General features: G+C 42.4%; 1 protein-coding gene across 4 annotated transcripts in view; it reads right to left on the reverse strand.

Moving 5' to 3' along the window:
* LOC121922507 (retinol dehydrogenase 8-like) overlaps positions 1-22,010 on the reverse strand; it is a 34,500-nt gene extending 12,490 nt beyond the window's left edge. Inside the window, exons 1-6 of one of the 4 annotated variants that reach the window (XM_042452025.1) lie at positions 21,940-21,981; positions 21,123-21,319; positions 6,444-6,548; positions 3,836-3,997; positions 3,194-3,373; positions 653-746 (exon numbers count right to left, since the gene is read on the reverse strand). In XM_042452025.1, the coding sequence (XP_042307959.1) occupies positions 653-746; positions 3,194-3,373; positions 3,836-3,997; positions 6,444-6,548; positions 21,123-21,129 (548 nt within the window). In that variant the 5' untranslated portion in view covers positions 21,130-21,319; positions 21,940-21,981. Of the gene's footprint in view, positions 1-652; positions 747-3,193; positions 3,374-3,835; positions 3,998-6,443; positions 6,549-8,715; positions 9,136-12,740; positions 12,764-21,122; positions 21,320-21,939 lie in introns of those variants that run through there. The other 3 variants (XM_042452026.1, XM_042452027.1, XM_042452024.1) reach the window with 3 other exon arrangements.
* Positions 22,011-22,465: the final 455 nt, after the last annotated feature.

Raw genomic sequence — 22,465 nt, forward strand, 5'->3', positions numbered from 1 at the left:
GCGGGCGCGCTGTAGTTACATTTATCTAGCCATAACACAGCTATTAACTGGGATGATGAAACTTATTAAAATAAGGGATTCTACATGAAACCAGCTTAGAAAAATATGACTAGCAGGAAAAAAAACTGATGCAAGAATAACTGAGACCACAGAGGAGCAGACAAAATGGGGAAAGACGGATTCACTGGAGACAGCAAAAGGAATTGCCTGCAAGACAGGAGGGAAGCAGAGGTCCAACTGCCCCAGATAAATCATGTCCCCTATTACAGAAAACTACCTCATGAGAAGGCAAGCAGAAGTGTGTACAGATCTCATTGACCATGCCTTCATTCCAAACAGAAATAATGTGCCTAAGGTTAATACAGGCATAATGTTGTATATCACAGAGCATGGGAGGCAAAGCCATTTACATCTGTTAGATTGTTCAAAAAGGAATGAGTGAAATAAGAAGAGTGTTTATTTTTATTACTCTGTCCTTGTGAGAAGACACTTCAGGCTGCCTGGCCCAAGGTCACAGAGACAAGATATCATGGCTGATCTTTTCATCATTCACATTTCAATGTTCTAACCACTACACTCTCTTGGCTCTTAGTAGCCTAATAAAACACTCTACTGCAAGTCTTTCTCACTGGTAAGGCAATGCCATACTCACTTGACTCCAAACTTCAAAGCCTGAAGAGCCAGGCTTTCACAAAAACCCTCCACAGCAAATTTGGAGGCAGAGTAGATGTCATTGAAGAGGAGACCTGGATGAAATAGAACAGAGGGAAGGTGGAAAAGATGTTTACCCATGGAGAAAAATGTTGCTCTTTTGTGTGACCTCTTCTACAGCCAGACACACATAAAAGCCCCTCTCAAAAAGAGAAACACTGCCAGTCAGAAGTAGAATCATCAGCTTGCTTATTATCCCTGCTCCTATGCTTTTAATAGCAGCCCCATGTGCAGAAATTAAGCTTGTATAGTTTTTCCTTCTAGGAAGATAAAAGTGTCACTTGAGGTCATTAATAGAGGTAGCAGCCCTACCCAGACAATGTGGAATTCACCCATCACATCCCTTCTAGGGCAGGGAGTGGATCTTTCAAGCACTTCAAAAATAAAAGAGGAAAAAACCCTAAAAGGATTGATCAGTTAGTGAAGCACACTCCAACATGATTAAGACTGAGAAAATAAGGATGAGCTTTTGGGGTTGAAACAAACTGGCAGACAAAAGAGAAATCTGCCAACATACCCTGAATGTCAACAAGCTTAGATTAGAAATCTGGGCTCTTGTGTTTTATTTTTATAGCATGAAATACAATATTCAGGAACAGCAAATGGTTCAGGGGTGGGAAACTGAATTAGGCCTGGGACCAAGTTTCTGTCCAAACCCATCTCCCCTTGTGTCACACCCCTCTTACACCAAGCCCAAATACCTCAATTTTCTTCTGCAGCCACTCTCAAAATGGCAACAGGAAGTGAAAATGTGCCTCTTCCTTTCACAATTTTGAGCATGGCTACATACGAAAACAAAGGTATTTGGATTAGTATAGGATTCTGGGGGGCTTGTGAGGGTATTTTTGCATGTTTTCATGTTTTGGAATGGGGTTTTGTGTGATTTGCGGCACAAATTGCCCAAACATTGTGCTGATTAAAAAAAACAAAAAAAAACATAGATAGACTGAGAGCTTTAGAGGAGTGATGGGGACTTCAGGGACCACAAAAGTAAGATCCAGGGACTGCATGCTGTCTGGCGGGTGTGCCTTGGCCAACCACTGAATGAACTAAAGACTCAAAGTGAGCTAAACATTTTGTTAAACAGAATGTTTAGGGTCAGGAAGAATTTTGTGCACCAGGAATATTATCTTCAATTTCCTGCCTTGCAATTTCTTTCTTTGCTATGTTAGGTAAGGCAAGGCTCACTGGCATAATCTGTCTTGACTTTTTTGCCTGTAGCAAAGTAGTAGTTTAGCATGAAAACATATGCTTTGTACGCAAAAGGGTTCAGGTTGAAATGCCAGTATCTCCAGATAACGCTGTGTAGCAAGTCTGAAACTGGAGCCACCAATCAGTGTAGACCTGGCACCCTCTGGATGTAATAATAAAAATAAATATCCTCCTCATCTTTGATGCATCATTTCTACTGAGTTAGATCTATCTAACAACACTGTCTACACCACTGAGGTGTTCTGGCGCCCCCAGATGTTTTGGATTACAACACCCATTACCACAGCCAACATAAGACATTGATAACAGATCATGGGAGATGAAGACCAAAACAGCTGAAGGGCATTAGGCTGCCAACCCCTGGTGTAGACAATACTAAGTACTGGGAATTTTAGTACTACATTCGAACAAGAATCTTTCTTAGTTACTGGGCCAAGACCAGCCTGTGATGACATAGCTCAATACTGTCTAGATGAATCAACAACCATAATAATACCTTATGCTGGCACCCTTCCAGCTATGATCCTTAGTCTCTGTTCTGCAACATGGCTGCCCTAGGAAGCACAAACTGACCAGAGGCTGGTGGACAGGTAGTCTTGCTTTGGGAGCTGGCTTGGTCCTCTGCTTGTGATACATTCTGCAATCTTGATTAACAGGAGTTAAATGTGTGGGAACCAAAGACAGGCTAGCATAAGGAAGATTCTCCTCTCCATCTGGCAGGATGACAGAGGAAAGCCTGCTTACCTAGAGGTTATTTTCACACTGTAGAAGGTTTGGTAAATGATGGTTTTCTCCTTGAGAAACAAATCTGGAGATTCAAAAACAGAAATATGGCAGGCTGGGGACTAAGATGGAGTGGCATACAAAGGGTTTTTTTAGGAAGTTATCCCAAAATGGAAGGAGTGTAGCTCAGTGGCAGAACGACACATGGTTCATGTTCAGAAGATTCTAGGTTCAGCCTTTGGCACTTCCAGTTAAAAGAATTGTAGCAAAGTGGAAGTCTTGGAGAGACACTGCCTGTCAGCCAGACCCCAAAGGTTGACTTGATGTAAGATAGCTTCATGTATTTTAAGAGGCAGAGATGAACTGCCCACAACTAAGAAGGTTTTCCACCCATAAGGGAAATAACAATGTTCCTGCTTTGTGCATCTCCCACCTTCAGGCACCCCACTACTACTCCTCTTCTCATCCAATCAATATTTGCTACCCAGAAGGCTCCATAACAGACACCACCCCACCCTACCTAACTCCATCCCCTTGTAAACTTCACCTTGCAAACCCAAGACACTGCTCATCACTACCACGTGCCCCTGTTTTCGTCGCTTCATGTCAGGGAAGACCTCCTTGACGAGGCGCACCAAGCCGAAGAAGTTGGTATCAAAGAGATGCTGTACTGAAGCCATTGTCTGGCTTTCCACTGGACCAATCATGCCCAATCCCGCATTGTTCACTGTGAAGGGAGAAAGCAATGAGTTAGCAATGTGGATGGGGAGAAAGAATTCCTTTCCCGATACCCCTGTGGTAGTATTTATTCACCACTAGAGAGAAGGAGAATATGGGATCCATTTTGTAGTTCTCTTCTCACTAATACCATGGGCCCATTCCCAATCCTGGCAATCATGATTAAAGCTTCCTATCAACCTCATCCCATGATAATCCCAAGATGACTATTTCAGGGAAACAGCAATTTCTTCCTATGCCTTTTCCCTGATGGTTACGTGGCAAGGAAAAGTGGGCAGAGCACCCTGGGATGGCAGACCACGTAAATATTAGCCAAAGACTACATGTGGTTCATGTATTGCCCATAAGTGATGCAGCAGGACTTAGGAAGATCAAACCCAGCTTATCCTACAGTAAGAGTGGTTCTTCTTAGAGCTTTAACTGTTGAGGGTCAAGGGAAGAGACTTCATACCAAGCACATCCACCCTGCGCTGGGGGATGCTGTCCACACAGTGTCGGATTGACTCCTCACTGGTCACATCCAGCTCCTTGATCTCCAGAGTTTCATCCAGCACAGGCCCTGCTTGCCTCTCCAGGGCTTGCCTCTTCGCCAAATTCCTCATGGTGGCAATAACTACGGAGGAAATGCAAAAGTCTGAAGTTATGTGATGCCACTCTATTCAAGCTAGGCAAACTCTACCTGGGATTGAGATCCCCAATGTAGATGTACCTGTGTACAACCTGCCATGGTCCCCCTCCAGGCTCCTTGGCCAATAATAATAATAATAATAATAATAATAATAATAATAATAATAATACTTTTATTTTTATCCTGCTTTTCTGTGATGAGACAATCAAAGTGGCTCACAGCACATTAAAATATCCACATTCAATATTATGTCTCAAATTCCCTCCTTAAAACAGGATTAAACATGATACAATTAAAATTGGAGATTAAAATATCTGTTAGTGTGTGTGTGTGTGTGTGTGTGTGTGTGTGTGACAATAAAAATATAAGGAGGACAGAGTGGTGGCCTAATACATGATGTGAGGGGCAATCATTCTGTGGCCAGACACTTTTATTCCTTGGGATTCTTTTTTAAAACTACCTATTTCTTTTAAATGTAAACTAGGAAGCTGCAAAGCCAATGCATTGGCCATAAGCAATGACTCAGTCACCCACCCACCCATAAGCTGCCGATGCGTTCTTAGAAAATGAAAACGCTGGGCAACTAGAGGACATAGGTTCCTTCTATAGTATGCCCTGCTACTCAGGAAAAGCAAAACCAAAGAGTAGACTGAAGATGATGGAAAGAAAGCTAAAGGCAGACAGTGGAGCCACCATCTTGGGGGGATACAGAGGATGGGGGGGGGCATTTTGCCTATGAGTATGTGTGGTAGTTGGCTTGCAATGTGATGTGTGCTAATTGGGTTGTCTGCTTACTTCGGTGTGGAATGCATTAGCCTGGTTTTGTGTGTGTTCTCTGTGCACCTCTTGTCTGACTTCTGTGAAGTGGGCATGCTGCTCTGTTTTGTGTGACAAAATATATGATTTAGCATTTAGGGCTCCATATCCATCTCTGCACTGTACTCAGTTTCTTAGACAACATCTTCCTTCTGTGAAATGGATTCAGAAAGGGAGTTTTGTGTTTTGGAGACCACTTTCCTGCCTCACACTTGGGATTCTTGGGCACATTACTTTTTTCTTAGCCTCCTCAATTTGTCATTAGGAAACTAGAACTAGAAGACAGCCTTATAATAAAATTCACAAAAGGCACAAGGTCATGCTTTGCTTTGCTCTTCACTAGAATACCAGCAGACATGTATCTGTGGTAATCATATGTGGTTGCAAGACATCAGGAAACAGCCTTTGTAGAGCTGCCCCATCTGAAGAAGATACCTACTTGCTACAGACAAGCAGGTATGTGATGCCAGGCAGAAGACACATTTGATTAGTACAGATTGGGGTATTATTATTATTCAAAGGGTTGCGACAGTTGCCTATCTATTGGAGCAAGACAGATGCAGTGCTTAATATAGGGTTCTTGCAAAACCATTGCTGTTCACAGCAGAGCAGAGAGGGCTAAATGTTGCCTATGTTTTGGGAGAGCTCATGTAGGCTGAACCCACATTACTTATTTACCTTCAGCCCATGCGCCTATCAAAATATTGTTGTTGCTGTTGTGAGCCTTGAAGTCATTACCGACTTATGGCAACCCTATCATACAATTTTCATAGCAAGATCTGTGCCTTTGCCTTCCTCTGAGGCATGACATTTTGACCAAGGTCACCAAGTGGGTTTCCATGGAAAAATGGGGATTTGAACCACTGTCTCCAAACTTGAAGTCCAACACTTAAACCACTAAACTGTGTTGGTTTTCAAGCCTATCAAAATACATCACCCTGTTAAATCATAGAATCATAGAATTATAGAGTTGGAAGAGACCACAAGGGCCATCCAGCCCAACCCCCTGCCATGCAGGAAATCTCAATCAAAGCATCCTCGACAGATGGCCATCAAGCCTCTGTTTAAAGACCTCCAGGGAAGAAGACTCCACTACTCTTCAAGGGAGTGTGTTCCACTGTTGAACAGCCCTTACTGTCAGGAAGTTCCTCTTAATATTGAGGTGGAATCTCTTTTCCTAGAGCTTGCATCCACTGTTCTGGGTCCTGTTCTCTGGAGCAGCAGAAAACAAGCCTGCTCCCTCCTCAATATGACATCCCTTCAAATATTTAAACAAGGCTATCATATCACCTCTTAACCTTCTCTTCTCCAGGCTAAACATCCCCAGCTCCCTAAGTCGTTCCTCATAGGTTTCCATGATATCCGGGCCCTTCACCACCAAACATGTTGTCTGCCAAGGCTCTATGTTCCATTCGAGGATTACTAATGCTACATTAATCCCCAAACCTTGCACAATTTTAAAACTGCAGTTTCTCCTGGGAATTCTTCATCTCATCTTTCATCCTCAAGGTGGGAAAGCAAGAATAGACTCAAGGATGAAGGATCAAATCACTTCACTCTGCTACTCCAAAGAACATGAGTTTCTGTCCCACCCCAGCTGTGGGCAACCTCTTACCTCGGAATCGCTTCAGCTCATCTCTGGCCAAACGCACTGCCAGCGCCAGCCCAATACCAGAGGAGCAGCCAGTGACCAGCACATTCCGAATAGCCATATTAGTACCTGCAAAGGGGAAGGAGAAGAATAAGAGTAAATCCTTGGGAGAGAAGTGAAGGTCTTACAATGAAAGAGCCACACTCACAGAGCTTTTTAGGACAAATAGTAGGGTAGAGATCAAGAAGTACACTAGTGAGCCACCACTTCAGATCTTGTCTCTATCAAGGATTCGATAGGCTCCCCCCCTAAGACTTGGGCCTCACTTAAAAATATGAAAATAATAGTAATTATCTATCCTGCACCAGATCTTGGTAGCTAAGCAGGATCAGCCGTGGTGAGTACTTGGATGAAGAACACAAAGGAATACCAGTGCTATAAACAATATTACAGAGGAAGGAACTGACAAAACCATCTCTGAGTATTCCTTGCCTAAGAAAACCTTTTAAAATTAATTGGGTTATCCATAAATTGACAGGAGCCTGGAAGATAATACACCCTGTAGGACTACTGTAAAGATTGCTAAGATGATATGTGAAGTGTTCTGAACATTCAGAAAGCATAATCATTACAAACAACTCAAGCTAAAATATTCTGCAGTTGGAGGGTGTCAGACTTGAGCATATTCAAAGCTACAAAAGTGCTATCACCTTAGTCAATACAGTAACCCCTCTGTTTTTGCGGGGAATCCATTCCAGACCCATTCCCCTGCGAAAATGGAAAATTGGTGGTATTCAAGCCCCATTGGCATGAATGGTGTCACGCTCCCCATTTTGTCCCCCTCCGTTTGCCACCCACGAACAGGCGAGGGATGTGGATTCGAAGTCCGTGAAAACGGAGGGGTGACTCTACTACATTCATACGGTTGCCTACCTTTCCTCTAAAACTATCTGGGAAGCTACTGATCTTTTTACTTCTGTAGAGAAATATGCAAGCAAAGGATGAGCAAGCTGGGAAAACTGAAAGGCCAGAGTCATAAATCATATTGCTTCAAACCCACACACACTCTCTTGCCCAATCTGGACAGCAATGATATGCAGTGACACTTGGAAGCTAGTGAACTGTCTGTCTTATTTGCTCTGTCAGGCAGAAAGAGGGTTGGCAGCCACCGCATACCTTCATCACAGGAGTACCATGGAGACGTGCGTCAAGACGTTGCAACCAATCACCTTTCCATATAAAAGGTGTTTGCACATTACACATGTGGTGAAAGAAAAAAGAGGGTTGGGGACAGCAGGCCCCACAGCTATTTTGTATGTTAATTGGAAAAGAAGTCAGCCAAAGGATAATTCTCATCCTCACACATGCAGCTCAGCAGCTGATCTGTGGGCAAACCACAAAAAAATCTGACTCCGCTTGTCCAGCTTAAATATTCACCATATATACTCAACTTTAAGTCGACCTCATGTATAAGTTGAAGGCAGGTTTTGAGTTCAAAATTATGGATATGACACATGGACATGGATAAGTTGAGGGTCAAACAAAGAATCTAAAGGATGAAGCAAACGAAAATGATGCCAAAGAACTTACAACATTCCAGCAGGTGTAATTGTTTGTGCTCATACTAAAGGCTGGATGGATGAGAGAGCAGAGAGGTGTCAGTGCTTCCAGAACAGATTACACTCCTGCCTTTCACTAGGGAGGGTTCCTTTTTTTAAAGTACATTACTTACATTGACTCATGGATAGGTCGACTCAGGTTTTTGAGGTCAACTTTTTGACTCATTTTTTAGACCATATATACTCATCTATAAGTTGAAAAAATTATGCCTAAAATTGGTCCCAAAATCCCAGGTCAACCTATTTACAGGTCAGTATAGTAATGTGATAGCAGCTCTTTCAGATTTCCCAATGCAGTCAGGAGAGCAGTTTCTTTCTCTTTTGAGCCAAGCAGAAAGAGTGCTCGGTGACTGACTGATATTGCTGTTTGTTTCAGAGTCCCTCTCCAGCCAGCGAGCCAGGCTGCAACGAAAGCTGAAATCCCAAAGCAAAACGCCTCAATTTGAGTTCTTCTTGCCGCGTACACATATACACACAGTAAAGGAGCTTCCAAGTTTTAACCTCGACTTATCCATGGGTCATGGCAAAATCTATAATTTTGGCCCCAAAACCTGCCCTCAACTTATATATGAGGTTGACTTACAGTCGAATAGATATGGTACAAACAGTATGCTCTCCAAAACCAACATGACATTATTTCTCTCTCTCTCATTCTCTCTGACCTCCTCAAGACTGACCTTTTCTTGGGAGCCTTTCACCTCTCTGTTTCATCTGCAACCAAAAGGAAGCCAAGATGTGTAACTGCATCTGTTTATGTACTGATGTAAAAATTTATATCACAGCTTTCGACTTATATAGAAAGTTTGTACAGTATACATCCGCTCCTTGTATTTATCCCCGGTGGCGTACTTCGTCTATGTGACACCCAATGCAGATTATTTTTAATTACCTCCTCTCTTCAATAGCCTTTTCTGGGTCTGGCGGACATGCTAGCCAGGCAGGAAAGAGGGGCAACTCTATTTACTGCCAAGCCAGCAGCCCCTTCCCACTAGCACACCCAATGACATCCCCTCAAGGTGTCAGCCAGTGTGATCTGCACCCCCTAGTAGTACCTCTGTTTATCCCATCTCATCCCATCCCATCCCTCCAGTTATTGTCTTTCCCATGGCTAAAATTTAAGGAGTAAGCTCTTTTTTGCCTATGCAGTGGTCCCTCCACATTCACTGGGGTTAGGGATGAAGGACTCACATGAATGGGGGGAAATCGCAAATAAAAAACCACTATTCTTTTTACCTAAGGGAACACCTCTAGGAATCTCCAGGTCCTCCAGTGCAACTCTATGGCCAACATATGCCAGATGCCGACCACAGAATCTTGCTGGAGGACCTACAAATGCCTAGAGAAGTGTTTTCTCTAAGAACTTTTAGGTTCTCCAGCACAACTCTATGGTCAACTCCTGGCAGAGCTGCGCTGGGGGACTTAAGAGATTTCTAGAGAGAACATATTAATCAAATAATCAAATCTACAAAAGTCAAAGCTGCAAATGTGGAGAGAAAACTGTTTAACTTTGTAAAAGCACAATTTACACTGGAAGTATTTAACAACAATAAATGTGATTGCTTCATCGGCAAAATGAAGTGACACATTTGCTTTGACCTGTCTGTTTACATTGCTGGCTTGTAAGGTGCTAACTATACTATCACACGGAGATACCACAATGAAATCTGATACACACATTCAGAACGCAATTCTATATTTTACATTTAAATGCAACCCAGGCACCACACCCATTGATAAAGAGGGGTGAGAAATTATATAGTTATAGTTATAGATATGTGTTACAGGCCAGATGAATTTTAGTTGGCAAACTCCTCAGCCTGTGCATATACTATTAAAATGTTTATATGCCATTGAATAAGGACATATAAGTTAGTAAAACCTATAGATAACAGAATAGAGTCTAAGATTCACAACAGTGTCTTGTAATAAAAGACAGGAAAAGCTTGTTCAGGTTTCAAGTCTGGGAAGACTGCCAGACATTCCCTGAGAACAGGTAAACAAAACCTACAAAGAATGACCTCGGGTCACCCTGAGAGTCCATTAAGAGACTCCTGAAGATAGGGAGTGGGGTATAATCTAAATGTGGGATGTGCACTAGACTGGAGTACACTGCACAAAAAGATAAGATGTAAACTTCCGATTGGATAACCAAGGCACTAAGCGGATGTCAGAAAAGAATAAAAGAGCTCAGAGAGCCATGTAATTAGTTTGCTATTCCCAAGAAAAGTTCCCAAATGCCCTGACATGCTGCCCTAAAATGCTGATTCTGCTAAGGCTCGGAGACATATATTCCCATGTAATTAACTTCGTTAAGACTTACTTAAGAAGGGCTTACGATTTAACCCTTGAATGTCTGTGTTACCCAGAAGCCTGTTAAGTACTGTAAAATTTCTCAGATGACATTGTCTTGGAAAATTGGTTGAAAGTATAAAATAGCTAAGAATATGATAAGGGAATGTGCGTGTGTGCATCAATTAATATTTATAATAAATAGCCTAAAAGAGTACCCCAAGAGTCTGTTCATTTCCGTGTAAATATCCTGGAACTTCAAGACTTTAAGAAATTTAAGTCAAGTGTTGATGCTAACCTGGCCTATCTGGCTTAGCCATTGTCTAGGGAAATTTGGTGACCACTATCTAGGGAAATTTGGTGACAAGTAGCAAGGACAGGGTTAGGAAACCACGACTGTTTCATATAGATATAGTCTACAGATAAAAATTATTGACATTATAACATACCGTCTCTGCAACATCTATAGATATCTATAGATAAAATTATTGACATTATAATGTACTGCCTCTGCAACACTGAGATACAAGAACAGAAGAGTATTGGGCAAAATTCCATATTTCAAGACCAAACTCCCACATCTGTTTACAAAATACTCATTTCAAGATACACAGTAATTTGTTAAAATACTGCAACAAAATTTGATGTACTTTTGGCTCTCCAAACAATCTGTTGGATTGACAGAAGCTGTAGTCTAACACATCTGGAAGGCTTTGGCATGGGGAGAGTCGATTAATGGCATAATTGTCTATTTTACCTTTTTAAAAAATGACCGTTCCACATACACATTTTATGAGGGGAGAAGGGATGGAAAAAAGTATTTATATTTTGTTAGATGATGGTAAAACCAAAACCAAAAGATATGGAAGAGTATTGTTTTATAGGTTTTTTTTTTTTGTTGTTTTTTTTTTGGGCTCTGTGGCCATGTTCGAGAAGATTTTATTCCTGACATTTCGCCTGCATCTGTGGCTGGCATCTGTGGTTGACATTCTCTGAAGATGCCAGCCACAGATGCAGGTGAAATGTCAGGAATAAAATCTTCTCGAACATGGCCACATAGCTCAAAAAACCCACACAAAACTATGGATGCCAGCCATGAAAGCCTTCGACTTCACAGTATTGTTTTATATGATAACAGCTGCCAGGGTCACTTATGTCAAAAGATGGAAAAAGGAAAACATACCTGAAATATCAGAGTGATTATGGAGGTTAGAGGAGTATATGGAGAATGATACATTAAGACAATTGCTGAGAAATAAGCCTATAGAAAAGTTTGAGAAAGACTGGACAGAAGTGACAAATTATTTAGACATTTTACCTTAATTAAAAAAAATTGTTAAGAGGTAAATAAGTATATATATATATAGAAAGAGTGAGTACAGAAGGAATATGTAACTATAAGCTCACTCCATAAAATGTCCAACATGTAAAATAGTTGTGTGAGTTATGATCAAGTAGAGGGATTTATTGGTATTTCTTTTTCTTTTTTTAGGAATTGCAATTAAAAGGAATTAAAAGGGAAATATATTTCAAGATTAAGACGCAATTGAGAGGGTAGGAAGTATTGTTTGTTTTTAATGTTTAGAATAGTAACTGCTAGGTTAGGTTTTGTATTGATTTGCATTGTGGTGTTTGTTTTTATATATGGTTGGAAATCATTTGTGCTAATAAATGTATGTTTTTTTTAAAAAAAAGCTCAGCTTGATACTCTAATTAGAGCAGACCCAATGAATCAGTGAGATTTACATAAATATTGATTTACCATTCCTGAACTGGTTCAATGAGTTTACTCTAGGTAGGACCAGCAACTAGACAGTATGAACCTACCTAGAGTGAACTGGATTAACATAGATAGGATTGGGACTGTTCAACCCACAAGAAGTACCACTCTTATCCTGTCCTTATAGGCCAAAATTGGGAATGGATATGTGCAAACATAGTCTCAAATCTTGATTCATGGAAACACAGCAGCCCTGGCAAAACCAAACAGTGGAACTGAAAACTGCAATACGCCAATAGTCTTGCTTTCCATTGTTACTGAGGCTGCAACCGACTCTGCAGAAATAATCTGGTTTGACACCGTTTTAACTGCCACGGCTCAAGGCTATGGAATCTTGCAATTTTCTAGTTTGCTGTGGCACCAGAGCTCTCTGACAAGGAAGGCTAAGCATCTCACAAAACTACAGGTCCCATGATTCCATAAAATGGAGCCCTGGCATTTAAAGCAGTGTCAAACTGCATTATTTCTGAAGTGCAGATGCAGCCTGAGTTGTGGAGGAGCCAAAGCATTCCAGCTCAGAGCCTAGACATAGTTGTTTTCTGGAATACAACTCCCAGAATCCTGTAGCCAGCGTGACTTCAAATAGTACCTCCGTGGCCTTTCCCTCCGCAACTAGACTCCACCTCTACTTACCAGCCAGGCCCTCCTTTTCTCCTTCAAAGGGGAAATCAGATTAGCTTACTGTTGTTTCAAAGAGCTTCTTCTGTCAGGCCACAATATAATCCACTTGCAAATGGAACACACAGCGCTTACTAAAATGGCCCTTTTAGTAATTCACATAGGAGAGCAGAGACACACAAAATGCTGAGTTAGAGCAAACATAGCTTTGGGATTTCCCTGGGATGAGCAACTCATTCTTGCCACCCTCACTAGGTGCATTTTCCACCATTCCCTACACACACAATAATTTGGTCTCTCTCTTCTAGTACACTTCTTGAACTAGACCCTATACTGAGAGGTTACTATTATTACATAATATATGAGAGGCAGATTTCCAAGCCCTAGAAAGCAGATGTGACAAACCTCAAGGCTCCGCAGGGCATTTGAGACAAAGGTGAGTCACACCAGGACTAGTTTTTTCACTGCGGTCACTTATGCTTGGAAGTATCAACACACTCTACTTCAGTGGTTCCCAACCTGTGGGTCAGGACCCCTTTGGGGGTCGAATGACCCTTTCATGGGGGTCGCCTAAGGCCATTGGAAAACACCTATTTAATTAGAGTTATGAAGTAGCAATGAAAATAATTTCATGGGTTTGGGTCACCACAACATGAGGAACTGTATTAAAGGGTCGCGGCATTAGGAAGGTTGGGAACCACTGCTCTACTTGCACTGATGGCATGCAGGAACTGTGGTGTGTTATTCTCACATCACAGATTTCCTCTGTTGCCACCAACTTCAGCATTGCTACAGAATCCATGGAAGGAAATCTATCATCAGAAAAGCACCAGGAGGACTACTCTTTTTCAGGATGTCCTGACTGCAAAGCTAATTTGCCCCCAACAATCTGGGTACTCATTTTAGCGATCTCCTCGGAAGGATGCAAGCCTGAGTCAAGCTTGAGCCCCTTTGCTGGTCTTGAACTCGCAACCTTGTGGTTTTGATTGAGTGGCTGCAGTACAGGCATTTAACCACTGCGCCACCAGGGACCATGGTGGTGTGTTCACTTGCACTGAATAGCACTGTTATTCATGTGGCTTTGACTTTTGCAGATTTCATTATTTGCAGTTTTGATTCATGTGTTCTGTCTAGGAATCTCTAGGTCCTGCAGCACAACTCTGCCAGAGGTTGACCATAGAGTTGTGCTGGAGAACCTAAATGTTCCTAGAGAAAACATTTCTTTAGGCATTTTAGCATGATTCTATGATCAACTCCTGGCAGATGTTGACCACAGAGTTGCACTGGAGGACCTGGAGATGCCTAGAGAGATGTTCGCATAGATAAAAAGAATGGTTTTTTTAAACTTGTGGTTTTTCCATATTCACGTGGGTCCTTCACCCCTAATCCCAACAAACGTAGAAGTACCACTGTATACTACTTTGCCCAAAATTTAATACTGATTTATGAGCAAGCTTTTGAAGCTCCTTTCCCATAAAGAGTGTATCATTTCTTTTTAGGATTTATGGGGCATTTAGTCAAACCAGAACTAGCAAAATTTACTCTCTGGACTACAATTCACAGAATCCCACAGCCAGCATTGGTATTTGGAAAGCAACACTTCCTTAACAGCAGTAATCTGGCCTTGGATGAAACACAGGAAACCCATTTTGCACCTCCTGCTGTTTCCAACAGCTGTGTATGAGAGAGTGAAGTCCTAAATTCAAGATGAAGATGTCATGGAAGGCCAAGAAATCCTTACACATACAGCTGGGATTTTGGCAATCTGGTTAATGGAGTTATGATACGTAGGCTTTGTTCTCCAGATTAGTGGGACAATGGGTGGCACACAAAAAAGTAAATAATGGCAAACTTACCAGGAAACAGGTGCCCTAGAACAGTTAAATAAAAGATAAAGTGACTTTGCATCATTCCACTGAGTGGAACAATAGGTGTCTCAGGTCCAAAACACACTGCAGAAATAATCCAGTTCATGACTGCTTTAACTGCCCTGGCTCAGTGCTAGGAAATCCTGGGAATTGTAGCTTATTGTGGCTTCTCTTTACTTTTCTAAAGCCTGCTCTGGCTTCCAAATCTCCACTCTCCCTCCCACTTTTTGCAGAGGACCCTAATTTTTCTGACAAAGTTCCCATAATCTTCCACCTTCCTGCCCCAGCTGTCCACTAAGTCCTTTCCCCCTTCTTTTTCACTATTTTCTGATTACTGTTTCCTCTCTTCCCACTTGTCTGTCAGGTTTCCTTCATTCATCCTACAGCATGGGAATGACTGTACAGTACTAACTGGGTGGTTTTTTTTTTTAGGACTTTTCATTCAAAAAAGCAACGCTTCAAAACTCTGAGTGAAACCCATGATCAGATGGGAAGTGACGTATTAAACAAGTAGGCTGCCACTTTTATTCCTTTCCAAAGGTAAAGATTATTTTTCTTGGAGGAGCAGCAGCAGCAGGCAAAGAAACAAAAGGCTTGAGGAAGTGACCAAATTGGACTTCTTAATTTCATTAATATTAACAATTTAATCACACTGTTTAGGTTAGTTACAAACCTCAGTGAAACTCAAAAGCAGCCCAATCTACGGTAATTTGTCATAATTTAGTCTGGAAGTCAATGAGGCAAACAGTTTGATAGCTTTGGTTTCATTTTTAATAATCCTACTCTTGTGCCATCTGCCCATCAAAATTTATTACCGTAGTTAAAACTTCCCCTGACACTTTATCTCAGTTTAGATGAGAAAAGCATCATACGCTTCATTTCTTCTTCCTTTATTAAAAAAAAACCCTGCCAAGGTGCTGTGCTGAAGACACAGAAACAAAGTGAAAAAAAGAAAAGGCGGCAAAGGTAAGAACTCCAAGGACCCTTTTTGTTTCTTTTGAAAAAATGGTCTTCCAAGTCAGAATGACAAGAATAAGTTTAAAAGTGTGTTTTGCTTGCCTTATAGGAGACATTTGGGTTAACTACAGCTTTGTCAAGTTGATCAAGGTTACAAGGATTTCTTTCCACCTCCAGATTAATATTTGGAGTGATTAGGCATTTCCCAAATTCCTGTGAAATTAGGCAGAATTGGAATACCCTCCCAAGAGGCTTTTATGATAATACTGTAGTACAGTTAGCCCTCCATATCCACAATTTTTTTTAAAATCCACGGATTCATGCATCCATGGTTTGAAAATAGTTTTTAAATATATAAATTCCAAAAGGCAACACTGATTTTGCCATTTTGGATAAGGGACACCATTGTACTGTATTTAATGGGACTTGAGCATTTACGGATTTTGTTATCCATGCAGGGTCCTGGAACTCAATCCCAGCAGATATCAAGGGGCCATTGTACTGGCCACATCCAAATTGCTTAGAGTTTAATTACATTTTGCAAATGGAGTAGGAGTCGGTTGTCATTTGTTGTGGCAGCAATGTTCTCTGACAGAGAAGGCTAAAAATCTACGAAAACTACAAATCCTAGAATCCATAGTATTGAGCCACAGCAGTTAAAGCAGTGTCAAACTGCATTAATTCTGCAGTATAGATGCATCCTAGGTCTTCTTTTGGGAAACAATCCTCCTGATGGTGTCATGTCTGGTTTTGGATCACAGAAGACATGTGCCAGGAACACATGTCAGTTCCCAATGACGCAATGAATTTACTCTACTAACCGGATTTAGGACTTTGCCCAGCATGGTGCAGTGGTTTGAGCATTAGACTAATACTCTGGAGACCAAGGTTCAAACCTTGTAAACCCACTGGGTGACCCTGGGGAAGTCAGGGTGGACTCTCGGACTCAGAGGATGGCAATGGCAAACCTTCCCTGAACAAATTTTGCCAAGGAAAACCCATGATAGGTTTTCCTTAGGGTCGCCATAAGTTGGAAATGACTTGAAGGCACAACAAACAACTACCATACATCTATGCATGCAGTATAATATTCCCTGTATGAATATCTAGTAATGCATGGGGTACGGTGGGGGGCTACATAGCTTTGATTTTATGCTTTGGTGTTAATTACAGTCAAGTCAATTTTGACTCAAAGTGACCCTATGAATGAGAGGCTATGGCTTCCTAACCGAGTCTCTCCACCTGTAATGTAGTCTTCTTCTTTCCCTATGATCTTCTGCCTTACCTAACATTTTTCTCTTTTGTAATGAGCCATGCCTTCTCATGATACAAGCCAAATGATTTTGTGCTACTTGCTTCCAGGCAGATGCCCCCCCCCCCCTCATGCCATTATAGTACGTACTGCTCTTCCATATACTCATGCATAAGGAGTTCTGTTTTCTTCTCAGTCAACATTTTGGATTATATCAACATAGATCCAAAACACACTGCAGAAATAATCCATTTTGAGACCCCTTTAACTGTCCTGGCGCAATGCTAAGAATTCTAGGAACTTTAGTATTGTGAGATATTTTGCCTTCTCTGTCAGAGAGCACTGGTGTCACAATAAACTACAATTCCCAGGATTCCTTAGCATTAAACCAGGGTAGTTAAAGCAATCTCAAACTGGTTTATTTCTGCAGCGTGTTTTACACCTTAGATGTTTTGCATATTGGGACACTATGCCTTTGAAGATGCCTCAGCATCATCTCCTACTCAAAACTTTATTTTCAGGTAATGCACATTAATATAGGAGGGTTAGGAAATAGAAACCGAGGGAGGGACTGCATGCTAAAGTAATCTCTGGACCATCTCCAGATCTTCTACCAGCATGCAGCTGGCTCTGGCACTTACTCAGCACATCTGTTTCTGTGCAAGCATAATCCCTTAAATCGTCATCAATGGTGTATTGCTCTATTGCTGCTTTACTATTATTTTGTCAGTGCTGTTTTATTATTTGTTTTGTGTTGTAATAAAGGTTTTATTGGTTTACTGTTTTGTGACTGGAAGAAACAACCCTTTTAAATATTAAGAAATGCATAAAGCAGGGCTCAAATACCTTAAAAACAAACAAAAAACTATAGATATTTCATACTTTCATTATCCCCAAATCCATAATCTAGTTAAGTATTACAAGGGGACATTCAAAACCGTACCAATAATTTACTTATTCTATATCCATTTCTTTGCTGGATATCTATAACCAGCCCTTTCCCCAAAGATGGGACTCAAGACATCTTACAGTTATATTAAATACAAGACGATTAAAACATAGATAGGATTTAGTATTACAGAACAGAATTACAGTGGTCTCTCCATATTTGCTGGGGTTAGGGGTGAAGGATCCCCATGAATGTGGAAAAACCAAATAAAAAACGCTATTCTTTCTACCTAAGAGAACACCTAAGAATCTCCAGGTCCTCCAATGCAACTCTATGATCAACATCTGCCAGAAGTTGATCATAGGAACATTCTAGAGGACCTACAAAATGCTTAGAAAAGTGTTTCCTCTAGGAACGTCTAGGTTCTCCAGCACACCTCTATGGTCAACTTCTGCTAGAGTTGCACTGGAGGATCTAAAACAGTGGTTCCCAAACTTCGGTCCTTCACATTTCTGGACTTCAGCTCCCATATTGCCTGATGGTTGGTTAAGCTGGCTGGGGCTTTTGGGAATTAAGTTCAAAACATCATGAGGACCAAAGTTTGGGAACCACTGAACTAGAGATTCCTAAAGAGAACATCTTAATCAAAACTGCAAATAATCAAATCTTCAAAAGTCAAAGCTGCAAATATAGTGGGCCAACTGTAAATGAAAAGCACAAATTAAAAAAATTCAAAGCACAACTTAAAAGTGTGTCCCTAAGAAAAAGCACAATGCTGAACTATATTGCTCCATTCACATTGATTTCTTTACAGCAGAAGTGTGAAACATGTGACTGTCCTAATGTTGCTGAACTACAACGATTCTACAACCCTCTCCAGCCTCCCATCATTACTCTACAGTAGTGATTCCCAAACTGTGGTCCTCCAGATGTTTTTTATTTCAGCTCCCTGACAGTTGGCCAACTTGGCTGGGGCTTCTGGGAGCTGAAGTCCAAAACACTTGGAGGACCAAAGTTTAGGCACCATTGCTGCCTCCTGTCTCCACAAGAGCCTCCTTTGAGCTACTATCTGGATGTCGCACTAACAAGAACTTAATTGAAACAACTTGGCCATGGACACTTAATGGGTGACCTTCCATAAGTCACACATTCCCAGCCCCAGAAAACCCCATGATAGGGTTGACATAAGTTGGAAATGACTTGAAGGCACACAACAAGTATTCACTGGCATGAGAATGCCATTTGGGATAAACCCCCTTCCCAAGTTATATAGGTACATTTGCAGAGCAGGGAACTCTTTTAACAATGACTTGTGCAAAAATAAAACAAAACAAAGCAATAACCTGGATACAATGGTATGACATTTTACAGGTGAAAAATCTCCTGTGGTGGGGGATGTGCCATTTGGGACCGCTCAAATCTTATTTGGGATAAACGTTCATTCACGCGTGTACTGGTTTGCTATTGCCTTGCTTAACAACAATTATGTCAACAGGGTAAGTTAGGTCAGACAATGCCTACAACAAGGGAGGGGAAGTGTTTAGTCGCAGGCCTAATCCAGCCCATAGTGAGTACAATAGGGATGCATCTCACTCTCTAAAGCCCCACATAGAGTAGGGCAGGAATCCATTAAAAGGCAGCCTGTTGATGTAGGCATCCTCTGGGATTTTTTGTTGTTGTGTGGCTTCGTATTGTTTCTGACTTACAGCAACCCTCAGACAAACCTATCATGGGTTTATTTTTGGCAAGATTGGTTCAGAGGAATTTTACTATTGCCTTCTGAGGCTGAGAGAGTGTGACTTGTCCAAGGTCACCCAGTGGTTTCCATGGCTGATTTGAGAATCGAATCCTGTTCCAGAGAATAGGACCCAAAGCAATGGATGCAAGTTACAGGAAAGGGGATTCCACCTCAACATTAGGAGGAACTTCCTGACAGTAAGAGCTATTCGACAGTGGAACACACTCCCTTGGAGAGTGGTGGAGTGTCCTTCTTTGGAAGAGATTTTTAAACAGAGGATCTGTCAGGGATGCTTTGATTGTGAGTTCCTGCATGGCAGGGGGTTGGACTGGATGGCCATTATGGTCTCTTCCAACTCTATGATTCTATGGTTCTCCAAAGTCATAGTCCAATACTCAAACCACAACACCACATTAGCTCACATCCTCTGGAATGGCCCAAACTTATTCTCTAGTCTGAAGCACCCTGTTCCTTATTTTAAAATGTGACCTAGTGCAATGTCAGTGTGGCACAAGAAAATTGTTGAAAGTGCAGCTGCGTCTCAAAGAGGGCAGTAATAAAGGGGTGCATGCCTATGTGCCTCCAAGTCCACCTATTGACTTATGGTGGCCCCTTGAATTTCTTAGGGTTTTCTTAGGCAAGGCATCCACAGAGGTGGTTTGAGTGTTGGACTATGGCTCTGGAGAATGGGGTTTGAATCCCTGCTTGGCCATGAAACCATCTAACTTAGCGACCTTGGGCAGACCACATTCTCTCAAACTCATAGGAATACTCCTGGCAAATCCTCTCTGATGAAACTTGCCATGAAAACCCCTTGATAGGCTTGCCTTAGGATCTCCATAATGGCTTAAAGGCACACAACAACAACAACAACAACAAGGCTTATGTTAGAGGTCCAGGGATACAGAAACTGCACTGCCATATTCAGGTGGGAATCAGGAGCCCCTTCGGCCTCGCTCCCCCAGGACTTTCAGCACAAGGTGACCAAATGTCCTCAATGCAAAGAAAGACAGGGCACCAAAGATGTAGGCTATTCCAGAAAAATGAAACACCTGACCAAATACAAGCTAAAAACACATTTAAATGTAAATTCATGCTTCTTTGTCACGCTCAAAGTGGCGGACATTTTGGAATTCCTCCTGGACAAGAGGCTGAAATGTCCTGGAAAAGGAAGATGTCTGCATGTCCTGGTGTTAATGTCTCTTTTCTTGCAAGAGGCTAGGGAGGGTGACATTCTGGCTAGGCAACCATAACCACCATAGAAGAGCCAGAGTGGCGTAGTGGTTTCAGAGGTTTGACTAGGGTTCCAGGAGTCCAGGGTTCAAATTCCCATGGAAACCTACTGGGTGACCTTCAGCAAGTCACACATCTGGTCTCTTTTCCCAGCTTGAAGGTGACAGAGTGTATATATGTGCGCAAGTGTGTGTAAACTTCCTCTGTTTAAAAACCACGAAGCCCTGCCAGCTGGCCAGCTCTTGTCGCCAGACAAGCCATGTCCTGGGAAGAGGCTTAAAAGGTGTCCACCTGCAGCCATAAGCCAGTAGGAAGACAAGGAAGAAGGGAAGGTGGCAGCAAGGGCAAGAGAGAAGGGAATATCTTTGCAAGGAAGGTCACCTTGGAGAGGCTGCAAACCCTGGGAGCAAGAAAAGCAACAGGCCCCCTTGTATTTTCTCCTTGCCTTCCCTCACATCACCTGGCATGCACTGGCACAAATTCAGGACGACCAGGGATCCTCCTTTTCCAGGACACGTCCTCCATTTTAACCTTCTGTCCAGGAGGAATTCAAAGGTCCTCTCTTTTGAGCATCACTAAGAAGCCCCTTGCAAATGTTGAAAGCACAGTGGATAGAGGAGAGGAATGCTTCAAACGTAGATTCAGTCAAATGATTTCCTAGAATAGATAATAGTGCTTGGTAAGGTAGAAAGTGGGAGAAATCCATAGAAATAGAAATCCATGCTTGCTGGTCCTGCTCAAAATGGAGGGCATCCAAGTAAAAGTTAGGACATGACAGGCATAAGAGCACAAAACACTCCTAGAAATAGAAATCCGTGCTTCTTAGCCTTGCTCAAAATGGAGGACATGTAAGAAAAAGGAAGGACAGGACACAACAAAAGCTAAAAACCTTTCTAGAAATATAAACCCATACTTCTGAGTGATGCTCAAAATGGAGGACAGGACAAAAATTAAAAGAAAAGTGTGAAACACTCCTATAAACATAAACCTGTGTTTCTGAGTGATGCTCAAAATGGAGGGCAGCCAAGAAAAAAGGGCAGGGCAGGGCAGGGCCAAACAGGAATGTAAACCCAAAATGGAGGACCGTGTTGGAAAATCCTCCTGGGCAGAAGGCTGAAATGGAGAGCGCCCCAAAGGCACAGCAACCTTGCAGGGTTGCCCAGGAAGGTGCCCTCCTGCTCCCTCCTAAACCAGACTAAAGCCCTTGCTCCTTCCTCCTCCTCCTCCTCCTCCTCCCTGCTTCCCAGCAGCAGAGGTTCCCCAGCCTTTCCTCCTACCTGCTGCTCCCAGAGTCGGCCTTAGCTCTCCCTCCCTGTCGCTGGGAGGAGGAGGAGGAGGAGGAGGAGGGACCAGGAGGCCGCCCTCTTTCCCCGGAGGACGACGGGCCTTGTAGTCCTGGCCTGAAGGAGGAAGGGCTTCACCACCAGCAGCAGCAGCAGCAGCAGCCCTGGGCCAGGCTGGCTCTCTGCCTGGAGATGGAGGAGACCAACACTCAGCTACCATGAAACAACACACACACACTGCTTGGCCTTAGGCAAAGCACACTCTCTCAGCCTCAAAGGGAGGACAGGGCAAAAGTAAAACAGATCTGAAGACACTGGGCAAGAAAATCCTGTGATATTTTGGCCTTGGGCAAGTCACACTCTCTCAGCCTCAGGGGAAGGCCATGGGGGGAACTTTTTGCCATGCAGGGTGACACAACCACACTTTTTAAATGCCTCAAGGGCTGCCACAGAGAGGAGGGGAGCAGGCCTGTTCGCTTCCGACTCAGAGGAGTTTATCACCCGGGGCTAATTTCGGTAT

Source organism: Sceloporus undulatus, chromosome 2 (assembly GCF_019175285.1).
Source record: "Sceloporus undulatus isolate JIND9_A2432 ecotype Alabama chromosome 2, SceUnd_v1.1, whole genome shotgun sequence".
Lineage (NCBI taxonomy): Eukaryota > Metazoa > Chordata > Lepidosauria > Squamata > Phrynosomatidae > Sceloporus > Sceloporus undulatus.